Genomic DNA, 12,778 nt, shown 5'->3' on the forward strand with positions numbered 1-12,778 from the left:
CAATCTTCTAATTCTTCCCACCCTCACCCCTCCCCCTTGGAATCCATGTTTGTTCTCACTGATACATTTAAAATAACCAACAGAGACCTACTGTATAGCACAGCGAATGCTGCTCAATATTATGTAATAATCTAAATGGAAAAAGAATTTGAAAAAGAATGCTGCTGCTGCTGCTGCTGCTGCTAAGTTGCTTCAGTCGTGTCCGACTCTGTGCGACCCCATAGACGGCAGCCCACCAGGCTCCCCCGTCCCTGGGATTCTCCAGGCAAGAATACTGGAGTGGGTTGCCATTTCCTTCTCCAATGCATGAAAGTGAAAAGTGAAAGTGAAGTCGATCAGTCGTGTCCGACTCTTAGCGACCCCGTGGACTGCAGCCTACCAGGCTCCTCCGTCCATGGGATTTTCCAGGCAAGAGTACTGGAGTCGGGTGCCATTGCCTTCTCCGTGAAAAAGAATAGATACATGTAAAAAATAACAAAAGAAGACCAAGGAAGAAAATAATAAAAGAAAATAAAATTCATTCCAGAGAAGTTATAAAAAAAAAAAAACCACTAGCTCTTTCAAGGTCCTGCTCAGATGTTCCTTTGGGAACCGTCTCCTCATTCTCTCAGTTAAGAATAACCTCTTGCCTTGTTCCCACTGTACTTTGTATCTCTGTGTCTTACTCTGAGTTGTAGTTTACTAATGAGTAAACACATTGGCCTCCCCCACTCCAAGGACAGGGACTCACCTTGTTTGCATTTGTCATTGCCTCTTCCAAAAATTGTATCTTGCTCTGAAGGGCATCTATCTGACCTCTTTTAGCTGTAATTTGTTTTTGCATCCCCATTGCCACTTTCATAGCTGGGGGAAAAAAAAAGGAACTAAATTGTGTCTTAGTTTTTAAAGTTTCTAAATTTTGAGAGGTGACTATAATTTGATGTTCAAACACTATGAAAAGGTGTAAGACTCCTCTAAGGCACCTGGATCACTTCAAGAAAGTGTTCACAAAAGATTTCACAATATTGGGATACAACAATTTTCAGCAATTACTCAGGGGTTTTGAGCTTAGAAACATATGTAAATGCTGATGTTCTGTGATTCCTTGCTAGAATTAACTTCATTGACCATTGTAATTTGCCATATCTCCAATGGTAATAAATAATACTGACCAAATTCATACTTACACATATAGGAAATATATACACAAAATATATAGTCATACAATGAGAAATGTAAATAGAATTTTTACTAAAATAACTATCTATAAACTCATATATAAAATACCACATAAGACATCTACTATTATTGATCTTTTAAAAGATTCCACTGATAACACAAACCATTCAATTTCCATTGTCATGGGTATTGCCATGTACTCAGAACTCACTATTGTTTCAAAAGTCAAACTGGCCATATAAGCATATATGTGATTATTTTACTGAAACTGGTGACAGGATGAGAAGGTTCTAGACAGGAGGCAAGGCCCTGAAGACTTAAGACATGGCAGGCCACTGAGAAGATAAGTAAAGCTCACCACTGTTTGGAAATTCAGTTTGAGATCCTATGTTGTTTCTTAAAACCAGCTGAGAAAAGAGGTTTGAAAATGTCACTGCTTTTGAGTTAGGTCCAGCTTAGAGGTTAAAAAGAAAAAGAAAATGTGGCATTTTTTAAAAACAAAGTATTGGAGGATGAAAAGTGTGACTTCTTGCTAACAAGATATAGTTCCTGTAGCTAAACTGTCCAGACCAGGGTTAATACAGGCACAGTTCACTGGTTTGTTAATAGAGCAAAAGTCTGGTATCATTTGCTCACCACTCTGAAGAATTCTGGTCTAATTAAGTGCATCATGCTTGGCCTTCAAAGGTAATTTTCTTAATAAATTCTTTATTTTAAGGTGATCCTAATTTGAGAGTGAATACAGGGTTACCTAGTTACTTTAACAACTGTAATGGGACTAGGGGAGTTGTGGAGAGGCCTGGAGCACATAAGGAGACTGTCTAGTGGATGGGGAGGAGGGAACAGACCCCAGATGGGCCTCTGGAGTGAGCTCTCCACACCCCACCATTTTGTTTATGTTTACCAGCAAAGACAGAGCTGAATGTCTGAGGACCACACAAAATGTGGACACTTCAAGAATTTCTGTGCCATCTTTGGGCAAGGGCCATGGTAATCTTTTCAGTATCATTCCAATTTTGGTATATGTGCTGTTGAAGTGAGCACAAACATAAATCTTTTGACATGAAAAAATATTGAGAAATAGAAAATGTAGTCTTTAGTTAAATCTTTATTCTTTTAGTCAGCTAATATAGCCATATTAACAATGATAGGAATAATATGAAATAGCAACTAACCTTCCTCTGAATTAACATGGGCAGCGAGGTGAAAAGGGAACAGGTGTAAAGCAGTGAGAAGGGACCCCTCATCCTAGCAGTTCAATTCCCAGGGCACCCTCCCATCTTCAACTCAGAGAAGGAGACAGGAATGGACAAATAGCCATAGGCACACAGTTTACGAAGATAGTAAACATGTGAAAAAAAGGCTGATGAATGAAAATTATTGGTGATCTGTATTTATATCAATATTTCCTAAAAAACAATTAATTGGCATAGATGGCACCACCCTTATGTCAGAAAGCTTCACTAAGGAACTAAAAAGCCTCTTGATGAAAGTGAAAGTGGAAAGTGAAAAAGTTGGCTTAAAGCTCAACATTCAGAAAACGAAGATCATGGCATCTGGTCCCATCACTTCATGGGAAATAGATGGTGAAACAGTGGAAACAGTGTCAGACTTTATTTTTTGGGCTCCAAAATCACTGCAGATGGTGACTGCAGCCATGAAATTAAAAGACACTTACTCCTTGGAAGAAAAGTTATGACCAACCTAGATAGCATATTCAAAAGCAGAGGCATTACTTTGCCAACAAAGGTCCATCTAGTCAAGGCTATGGTTTTTCCAGTGGTCATGTATGGATGTGAGAGTTGGACTGTGAAGAAAGCTGAGCGTCCAAGAATTGATGCTTCTGAACTGTGGTGTTGGAGAAGACTCTTGAGAGTCTCTTGGACTGCAAGGAGATCCAACCAGTCCATTCTGAAGGAGATCAGCCCTGGGATTTCTTTGGAAGGAATGATGCTAAAGCTGAAACTCCAGTACTTTGGCCACCTCATGCGAAGAGTTGACTTATTGGAAAAGACTCTGATGCTGGGAGAGATTGGGGGCAGGAGAAGGGGATGACAGAGGATGAGATGGCTGGATTGCATCACTGACTCGATGGCCGTGAGTCTCAGTGAACTCCGGGAGTTGGTGATGGACAGGGAGGCCTGGCGTGCTGCGATTCATGGGGTCGCAAAGAGTCGGACACGACTGAGCAACTGAACTGAACTAAACTGAACTGATGGACATTGAAGTTTGTTAGAAATTATTGAAATAGCTAAAGAAAAAGAAAGGTTCCAATACTTAAGGAATAAATTAAGCAAATGTCAATTTCCCTCAAAAACACTAGGAATTATAACTGCTATATGACAACCATCAGTGATATCTACTGTTGTATGTCTCTCACACATGCTTCACTGTGAAGAAGTGGAAGGCAATGAATCCAGTTTGTGTTTTATTAAATCTATACCAAGGGAATTAAAAACAAAAGGAAAAGATCTACTGAAGCATACCATGACCATCAGATCCTTCCATTGACTTTAATGTATTTCTTGTTTGCTCCAGCTCAGACTGTGCAGATTTTAATTGCATTTTCAGCTTATTTGTAGTAGTTTCCATTTCTTCACTTTTGTTTCGAAAATTCCTTTTTAAGACTTCATAGTCCTCTGTACAACATGATAAGCAATAATAGTTGGTTAATTTTTTTCTACTCCATTGTTATAAAGCTTGTTTTATTTGTAATTAATGATCACAGAATTTTGGAGCTGAAAGAGACCCCACTCAGTTACATCATCATTTGTTACAGAAATGAGATGTACACACACATTTTCAGGGATCTAACTCTTTTAATCTGCTCGGATGGGTCGTCCTGTTTTACTCTTATTAGTCATTGCTTTTCTTCCAGCCAGTGAAATTGGCTGACATCTATTTCCTCTTAAACCTTCTTGGATAATCATACCCACCACAACAGATTTGGCCACCATTTGTAGGCAGATGGATCTCCATGACTTGGTAAGTAACCTGACACTGCCACATGTTTTACCTGATTTTTTATCTCCAGTAGCTATCAAAATACCTGGCATTCATCATTCATACACAAGAATACACACATACATTCAACTATCCATTTATTTACATTTGTCTACTTATATATGATAGATAGATTTACTTATAAAGGGAACAAGCAGAGTCAAGACCTCTCTGCTGAGATCTAACCCCATCTCTCCAGATATTTTCATGTGGATGCCCTGGTGCCCCCAGACCAATGGTCTCACACTGACTGCCTCACCCTCCTGCCTGTAAGTTAACCCCTCTTGATTTCGTTTTCTCAGATGTTGATATCATTGTTCTCCCAATACTACAAATTTAAAATCAGAAGCACACACACAACCCCTCTGATCATTTACTGTTGATTCAATCTCCAAAAACTTGCTTAAGTCTTCCCTCTCCTCTCATTCTCATTATATGCCTCAGTTCGGGGTCTCATCACCTTTCCCTGGGACCACCGCAAAACTCTCCTTAGCTGGCTGGCCTCTGTTCCTTTATGCTTGCCTTTCTCTTCTTACCTGCTGACTCTGTCCTTCTAAAATGTAAATTTGGTGACAACAATCTCTTCCTCGGTATCTTTCGCCGGCTCCACACTGTCTGGCTCTCCCTATCCATTCTGCCTCATTTCTTAATTCTTGCTCATTTGTATTTCTACTCCCAGTAAGTGTTTCTGAGGTTGCACTGTGTTACTTCATGCCTTCCTGCTTTTGTCCATAATGTTCTCTCCACCTGGACTGCCCTTCTACTTCCTTTTTACCTGCCAAATTCCTATTCCTCCATCGAACCCAGATGTCACCGGCGACAGGAGGCTGATTCCCTCCCTTTCCTGCATCTGCACCCACCACCCAGACACTGTGCTTCACCCACCGCATGTGACACATTCTACACAGGTCTGGCTTCCGACTAACGTGGAGCCTCACTGTTGTTCCCAGGGCCTGTCTCAGCATCTGGCATAGGAGATGCTCAGCAATCACTGACATGCGTGTGCGTGTATGTGTGTATGCGTGTGAAGTAGACAACACCTGTTCCATACTAACAGTGAACTGAGGGTATTTTCATCTCCAAGAAATTTGCGTAAGTCTATTTACATGTGCGGCTTCATTATTACACCTCTCATCAAGCTATGTGACTCAGAGGACTCGAGGTCTCCACTTCTCTCACTCTCCCCTTGGAAACGCAGTGCAGAACTTCACGGACACTGCGGGCTGACTAAAGTTAATGGTCAATGAGTGCACACTCCGGGAGCACTTCATGGAGAAGTGTCAGGGTTTCGGGTGATGAGATGCGTGCGCAGGGACAGCATAATTATCCATGTTTGTATCACTGGATGAGGGCCCCTTCTGTCACAACAGTCCTAGTATCCTCGTGGAACGCCACTAACAGCACTCCTACTTTCGGCAGAGTTTGAACTGGAGTAACGTACCTGTAAGACTGTTTAACTCATTCCTACTAGCTTTCACCTCACTTAATAAATGGTCTCTCTCTTGCTTGATGTCTTTCACTGCACGGAGCCTCTCGGAGCCTGCGTTCACCAGCTTCACCTTTTCCAGTTCCAGGTCACTCACTCTGGCTTCAAGCTCCCGTATCTTTGCATCTCTTTTATCTTTCAAAATCTAAATGTCGGGATAAATACAAAGGACAGAGCAAGAAATAACAAAATAAAATATAAAGAAGCAATAAGAAGTGGGAAAACGAAAGGAGTATTTTACCTTTCTTTTAACCATAGATACCAATTCCCAGGATCACTGGCTACAGCCCTTCATTATTCCTATTCTATATATACATTCATTAAAAAAAAAAAAAACATACTGGGCACCTAACTGTGCCAGACTCCACTTTACACGTTGAGGATGGTGTGCAGGTAAGGCCCTAGGTGAGCACCTACTCAGGTTTTACTCCCATGGCAGCTCCCCCACCAGGCTCCCCCTGCCCTGGCCGTGTATAGCAGTAAACAATGTCCTTGTCCTCATGGGGTTTTTCCACTCTCGTGAGAGGAGACAGACAACAAGTATTGAATAACCAGATGACAATAATGACGGAAAAAGAACTGAAAAGGTGAGAGGGTAGAGAATGAACACAGGGAGGGAGCTGCTACTGGAGCTAAGGTGGTGTGTGGAAGAGAGCCTGACCACTGCCCTGATGAAAGCTTCTAGTCAGGGTGGTTCTTGGCGGTACTGAAAATTTGAATTTGGGGAGGGGGGTCCCATCAGTCTAACCCGTTCTGCCTAAAAACTGTTCTTCAAGAGAAACAATTTACGCTGGACCCTTGCTTTCCTTTCAGAAGACTCTATTCCCCTCCCTGGTAAGGACAGCCTATACGATCAGCTCCCAGTATAAAAACTCTGCCCACTGAGCCTCTGATGAACCCCCCTGGTTGGCAACATCTGACATATTGTCACAACTTATTGATGGCGGGGTTAAGCATCTTGTGCCCAGCTGCAGGGGAGGAAGCTTATGCCTGGTTTCCTTTGGGAGAATTTTCCCCTTTGCTGATTTTTAGATCCTTTCTTTGTCATAAATCATCATAAGGGAAAAAATATTGTTTTTTTGTATCTATATGAGATGATAGATGTTATCTTATTGCTGTAATCATTGCACAATATGTGTAAATTAAGCCATTATGCTGTATCCCTTAAACTCATATAGTATTGTATGTCAATTATATTCCAACAAAACTGAAAGAAAAAATTAATAATATGTGATTTGTTTCCTACTAGTTACCATGGCAGATAAAAGTAATATAAAGCTTGGGAAACTGAATTTTTAAAAATTCATTCAATAGTTTTAAATTCTGATAAATATTTACTGAGCGCCTTCTAGGTACATGGCACAAAGTCAGGGGCAGGGGTACAAAGATGAAGATGTGTGCCCTGCTTGAAGAAATCTTCAGTCTTACAGGGAAGAGGAGAAATTGCTATTTACACACACATACACACACGCACATACCACATACCCCAGGCGTGTGCCTGCGCATACACAGCGTAATACAGAATGTGACCCAGGCTGTAAGAGGTACAAACGCAGTACCATAAGGTTCAGGTGGAGAGTGGAATGGGGGAAGGGAACTCATATTTTCTAAACGTCTTCCACAGACCAGGATCCAAGCTAAATCCTTGATATATACTTTCTCATTTAAGCCTCAAATAATCCAACAAGATTCGGGGTATTTTGGTTTACAGACATAGAAGCGAACATTCAGCAAACAGTCTAGTGCTTTACAGTTACCGAGTGGTGAGACAGGGTTCAAATTTAGGTCTGTCTGAATGGGGACAAAATGCTTTCTCAAACTACGGGATCAGGACAGACTTCATAAAGAAGCTGGATTTTCTGATTTTTCTCTTTTGTATCAGCACTTCTGAACCATTTGGGGGCCACTTCTTGTGGAATTTAAGAAAAGTGTGGAAACTTTCTCACAAAAGCACACATGCACACTGACAAAAACACTTGCAAACAATTTTGGAGTGTCTATAACTATCTTTACAGAACCTACTTCTGGTCAATTAGGTCAGACTTATGGGAGAAAAAAAGATATTTCAGAAGCTAAACCACCAAGACACTCTACAGACCTTAACTTCCTGTAGCTCCAGCCTCCTATCATTGATCTCCTTCTCCAGCTGAGCTTTCTCCACTTGCATAGCACCGGCCGTCCGCCCGTGCTGGCCCACCAACTGCGTCATGTTCTCAATCTGCTGTCGCAGGATCTCGATCACTTTGTCCTTCTCTGCCATCTGCAGCCTGAGGGCCTCACACTCTGTCTGCACGTTTCGGAGGTGATCCCCTTCATTCTTCAGGTGCTGCAGCTCCTGCAACTTCAAGTCCACCCGGGAGCGCAGCTTCGTGATTTCTGCGTTGGTGGCCTCGATGGCTCGCTCCTTTTCCTGGAGGGAAGCTGTCAGGTCCGACACGGTCCTCTCCGAACTCTCCAGGGTCATCTTCTTGGCTGTCAACTCTTCCACCACTTTGCGGAGCATCTCTTTGGTGGATTCAAGCTGAGCAGTCAAGGAGGACACTTTTTCTAGACTTTCATTCTTTCCTTGAATGGCTGCCATCTGATTGTTAAAGAAGAATTTCATGGATTTAGGCAGACAGGGAGAGGTCTCACGAGATCTGACAAGTTAGCTCAAGAAGGTGAAATCATGAATATGACAGTACCTCCAACTGTTTTGCTCTCAGAACTTCATACAGACAGCAGACAAACTTGTGTTACTTAGATCAAGGTGGAGAGACCTTAATTAAATAACAATGCTCATTCAGAATGGTGTTGTAGGGTGGGGACGAGCTCGGCTAGTGTCCTCTGAGGAAGTTTTCCACAGCAATTTATATTAGGATGACACTGGCAACAGTGGAAAGTGGGGTAAGAGTGAAGACAGCTATCCTTTCTGTTTCCCTCTTCCTTAATTCCACCTTTGAGGGAAAAGTGAATGATGGCTTTTATCCAATGTACATTCACATTCTCTGGTCCTTGTTTGGAGAAGAGTAAGATTCTAATTGGGCTTCCCTGGTGGCTCAGACAGTAAAGGATCTGCCTGCAATGCAAGAGACCCTGGTTCGATTCCTGGGTTGGGAAGATCCCCTGGAAAAGGGATAGGCGACCCACTCTAGTACTCTTCAGCTTCCCTGGTGGCTTAGATGGTAAAGAATCTGCCCACAATGCGGGAGACCTGGGTTCAATCTCTGGGTTGGGAAGATCCCCTGGAGGAGGGCATGGCAACCCACTCTAGTATTCTTGCCTGGAGAATCCCATGGACAGAGAAGCCTCGTGGGCTACAGTCCATGAGGTCGCAGAGTCAGACACGACTGAGCGACTCAGCACAGCACAGCGCAAGATTCTGACCTCCACGTGCTCCTTGCAGTTTTCCTCCTGCCCAGGTTGGACCAGAGAATAGGAAGATGGCTTTGCCTGGGTCTCAGCCAAGGGTGGTCCCTTTGGTTTGCTTTTTCATTTGAGGAAGCTCTTTGTGGGACGCTTTTTGTGTCTCCATGGCAATTATGGCAGGCATTGGAACTATGTGCTTCCTGTCTTGAAGGTACACTGGCGCTCACACAGCACTCCACATGTCACTCCTGGTGTGCTGAACTGGAGTGCATATGTATCATTCCTCATCAGCCTGGGAGGTGAGGAGGGAAAAGCCTCTCTGGGGAAGGGGAAACAAAAAAATCTACTGGAAACCTTCAACACTGCTTTTCCTCAGATCTCCCTATGTGCTTAGTTGCTCAGTCGTGTCCGACTCCTTGCAACCCCATGAACTATAGCCCACCAGGCTCCACTGTCCGTGGGGATTCTCCAGGCAAGAATACTGGAGTGGGTTGCCATGCCCTCCTCCAGGGGATCTTCCCAATCCAGGGATCGTACCCAGGCCTCCCACATTGCAGGCAGATTCTTTTACATCTGAGCCACAGATCTCAGATGAAGCTCAGATCTCCCTATGGTCTGATGCTTGTCTATTACTAGGAATTACTAGGTTACCAATTTCCAGGTGAAATGAAAAGGCCACTGGATGGGAGTTTCATTACTCAACAATGGACAAAAGCGAGATGAAGTTTAACATCTGAAATTTAACAAGAGGTCGGAACCATAGAAATAAACACCCAGTTTATATATCTTGCTCTCAGAGCCCACAGCTCTCGCCGGGGGAGGCCCGGCCTCACCTGCCGCTCCATCTGGCCCTGACACTCGCTCTTCATGGCCTTGAGCAAGGCCTCCAGGCGCTGCACCTCCATGTTCCTGTCGTCCAGTTCCCGCCGCAGGTGGTCGATGGTGATGCTGTTGCCCGTGTCCCGGTCCCACAGCCTCTTGTTCTGCTCCTTCTCCAGACTCAGCTCCTTCTCTCGTTTATGTAGGTCGGCCTACAAGAAGGGACGTCAGCCTTCCCCTCGTGTTACACATTGGTTTTCAAACTCTTTTTCTCCTTACATCATCTTTGGAGTTTCTATGTGATTTGACAAGACTTCGATTTGGAATTGGATTCTTAATTATTTTAGATAAAAAACAATGATTTCATAGAAAACTAACATTTTGTTTACTTATAATTTCTAGCATTACAAGTAACTCTCAATGGACTAGACCCCAGATTAGATATGAGGATGCTGGGAAACATGCAACAGGAGGGAGAGAAGTGAGGATTATCCCGCAGTTTTAGAGTCAGCTCTCCCTTGAGTGTGTGCTGATCAAGCCCCGGTTAGCCTGTGAAGGACTCTCCGGCAGCTGAGGGCCTTGTAGCCTGAGGTAAGGTTTGGTGGGGAGAGAATCCTGTTCTACAGGAACCCTAAAAAATATCACAGGAAGGGGTACCAACATCGCCTTTCCTAAATTTCTCAGCCTGTAGTACCCCTAACGGAGGGCAGAAGCTGCTTCACCACCGTCGGAATCCTCTTCTCTTCCTACAAAAATTTTCTTACCTAAATTTGCATTTAACTTTTCTTTACACATGATTTGTATGTGTTTTGAATGTTGTTTGGCTTTGAAATGAACGCTCAACCCTACTTCAGTTTAGCAGAACACAGTACCTAACGGAAAGACTATGGCTGTTCAAAGATCACCTTCACCCAACTTGTAAGCCCTAAGAGTTGTGCTTAAAGTATACAATATTATATTTCACACGTAAAACTTGAATAGTGTCCAGGATGCTGTGTTGTGTGTAAATGTACAGACATGTTGTAAAATTTGGAATTTTAAACTAGTTTTGTGAAATACTGTGGTAAAACTTCCCAGAATTAATCTCATTCATATTTCAGAGCACCTTCTTACCAAGAGCTTTTGAAGTTGGTCGTCCAGATTTCCAGATTCCTGACTGAACTGATCACGTTCCGTCCGTGCTTCAGTTAGCTCTGAGTTTGCGAGAACTAACTGCTTCTCCAGCTCTTCTATCTACAAGGAAAGCACAAATCAATCTGACTACGTCAATGAATAATATAAAATAAATATAGTCTTTGGAAAACAAACAGTATTATTTGAGGCAATGGTATCATTTGAGGGGCAAAAATAAGAGTTCATTTTGTGATGTATTTTGTAGACAAAATTGTCATGTATTTTGCAAAGTTTTCTAAACTTAAAATCTATGTAGAATTCAGCCAAACTGACCAAAATGAAATACTTGGTACTGTGAGATTTAGCCATTGTCTGTAATATGTCACTCTCATGATCACATTATTCAAAATCTATCTTCTGTGAAAATGAGTTCTATACTTTGGTATTTAAGGAAGCTTTATGTGGCATAAAGAATATTCTACGTAGCCCACACAAATTAACTATGTTATACTTAGAAGTGCTATTTTGTTTCAGAACATCAGTTTCAAAAATAAAGGCACTGACTATAAAACAATGAATGGTAACAAGTTTATAGTTATTGTCACTGTTAGTCACCCTATTTTGGAAGGATACACAAATTATATATATATATATATATAAAATAATACAATTCTCATTTTTTCTAACTATCAAATGGGATAAGAATACTAATTTAAAGAACTGTATAGATGTAGTTCTCTCTTACAGACAGGCAGCTGTCAAATCTGTGTGACCATGCATTTCTATGACATATGCCAGAAGGGCCATCGCTGTAAACATCATCTCTACAGCTCTTAACCTGGGGCTTCAGGCTACAAGGTTAAGATCTTAGACAATGGAGATTCTGAGTTTATATTTGAGCACAGCTACATAAACTCACTACTTAGACCCAGATATTAAAGTAATGAAAAACTACTGATACTGAGTGTTATATAGTGATACCTGATCTTTAATGTGATACCTACAATAACATTTCATCACCACTTTCCAATAATAACAAATCTTTCATGTCTGCATAAATGCTACATATTCCTTACTTCTAAGGCATCTACTGAACAGGCTTCCAAATCCAGTCGAGAATAAAACTTACTGACTGGTTTGGATGGAATGTGATTAAATCTTCTTAGAGAACATACGAGCAAGACTAACATTTCGTGACACTATTTTAAGTTGGTCTAAGTTCATTTAAGATCTTCATTATTAATTTGGTGCATATATGTTAATTATATTACATATAAACATGTATATGCAACTATCTCTGATAAATGGTAAGGATGAATACATAGATGGGTGTGTATACATATATATGTCTTTATTTACATACATACATACATGACTTAAGAGCATACTAATACAGGACTATCAAATAGTTTCACATTTACCAACAGAGTAGTATCACAACCTACAGGAATATGAATATAAATTTTAATATTTACATTGGATATACTTTCAAAACTGACTTTGTAATTGATTCCATGTTTTATACAAAAAAGTATTTCACAGGAATTAGGTAAAACATTAGGTGACCGATAGAAATGAGCTCATAGATTCTAATAATCCTATAAAAAAGTGCTTTCACTCTTGTGCTCCTATAACAATTCATCCTCAGGGACACAAGCAGCTTCCTAAGATAAATGAGTACTATCAGCTGAAACAACCTCTTCAGCTCTACTATTATTAGGAAAGACTAACTCAGTACACTTAGTACAGACATTAAGAATACTGAGGGAAAAAAACATCAACTCTTACTTTGGTTAAACAAATGTGATCAGAAAGGCAATATGATCTGGTTGAGAGTCAAACAGCCTGGTT

At 41.5% G+C, this 12,778-nt stretch overlaps 1 protein-coding gene and 1 non-coding gene across 24 annotated transcripts in view; both read right to left on the reverse strand.

Moving 5' to 3' along the window:
* Nucleotides 1–12,778, reverse strand: part of CCDC158 (coiled-coil domain containing 158) — an 83,250-nt gene that overhangs the window by 37,996 nt on the left and 32,476 nt on the right. For all 23 annotated transcript variants that reach the window (XM_027544813.1, XM_027544803.1, XM_027544808.1 and 20 more), the window contains 6 exons: nucleotides 10,928–11,047; nucleotides 9,829–10,026; nucleotides 7,746–8,228; nucleotides 5,603–5,792; nucleotides 3,645–3,797; nucleotides 731–843 (listed from right to left, as the gene is read on the reverse strand). In XM_027544813.1, coding sequence (XP_027400614.1) covers nucleotides 731–843; nucleotides 3,645–3,797; nucleotides 5,603–5,792; nucleotides 7,746–8,228; nucleotides 9,829–10,026; nucleotides 10,928–11,047 — 1,257 coding nt within the window. The remainder of the gene's footprint in view (nucleotides 1–730; nucleotides 844–3,644; nucleotides 3,798–5,602; nucleotides 5,793–7,745; nucleotides 8,229–9,828; nucleotides 10,027–10,927; nucleotides 11,048–12,778) is intronic.
* On the reverse strand, nucleotides 2,096–2,202 carry LOC113894862. Its single transcript, XR_003511699.1, has one exon. It is a non-coding gene; the product is annotated as a U6 spliceosomal RNA (small nuclear RNA).

The sequence above is a fragment of the Bos indicus x Bos taurus genome, chromosome 6 (assembly GCF_003369695.1).
Source record: "Bos indicus x Bos taurus breed Angus x Brahman F1 hybrid chromosome 6, Bos_hybrid_MaternalHap_v2.0, whole genome shotgun sequence".
Taxonomy (NCBI): domain Eukaryota; kingdom Metazoa; phylum Chordata; class Mammalia; order Artiodactyla; family Bovidae; genus Bos; species Bos indicus x Bos taurus.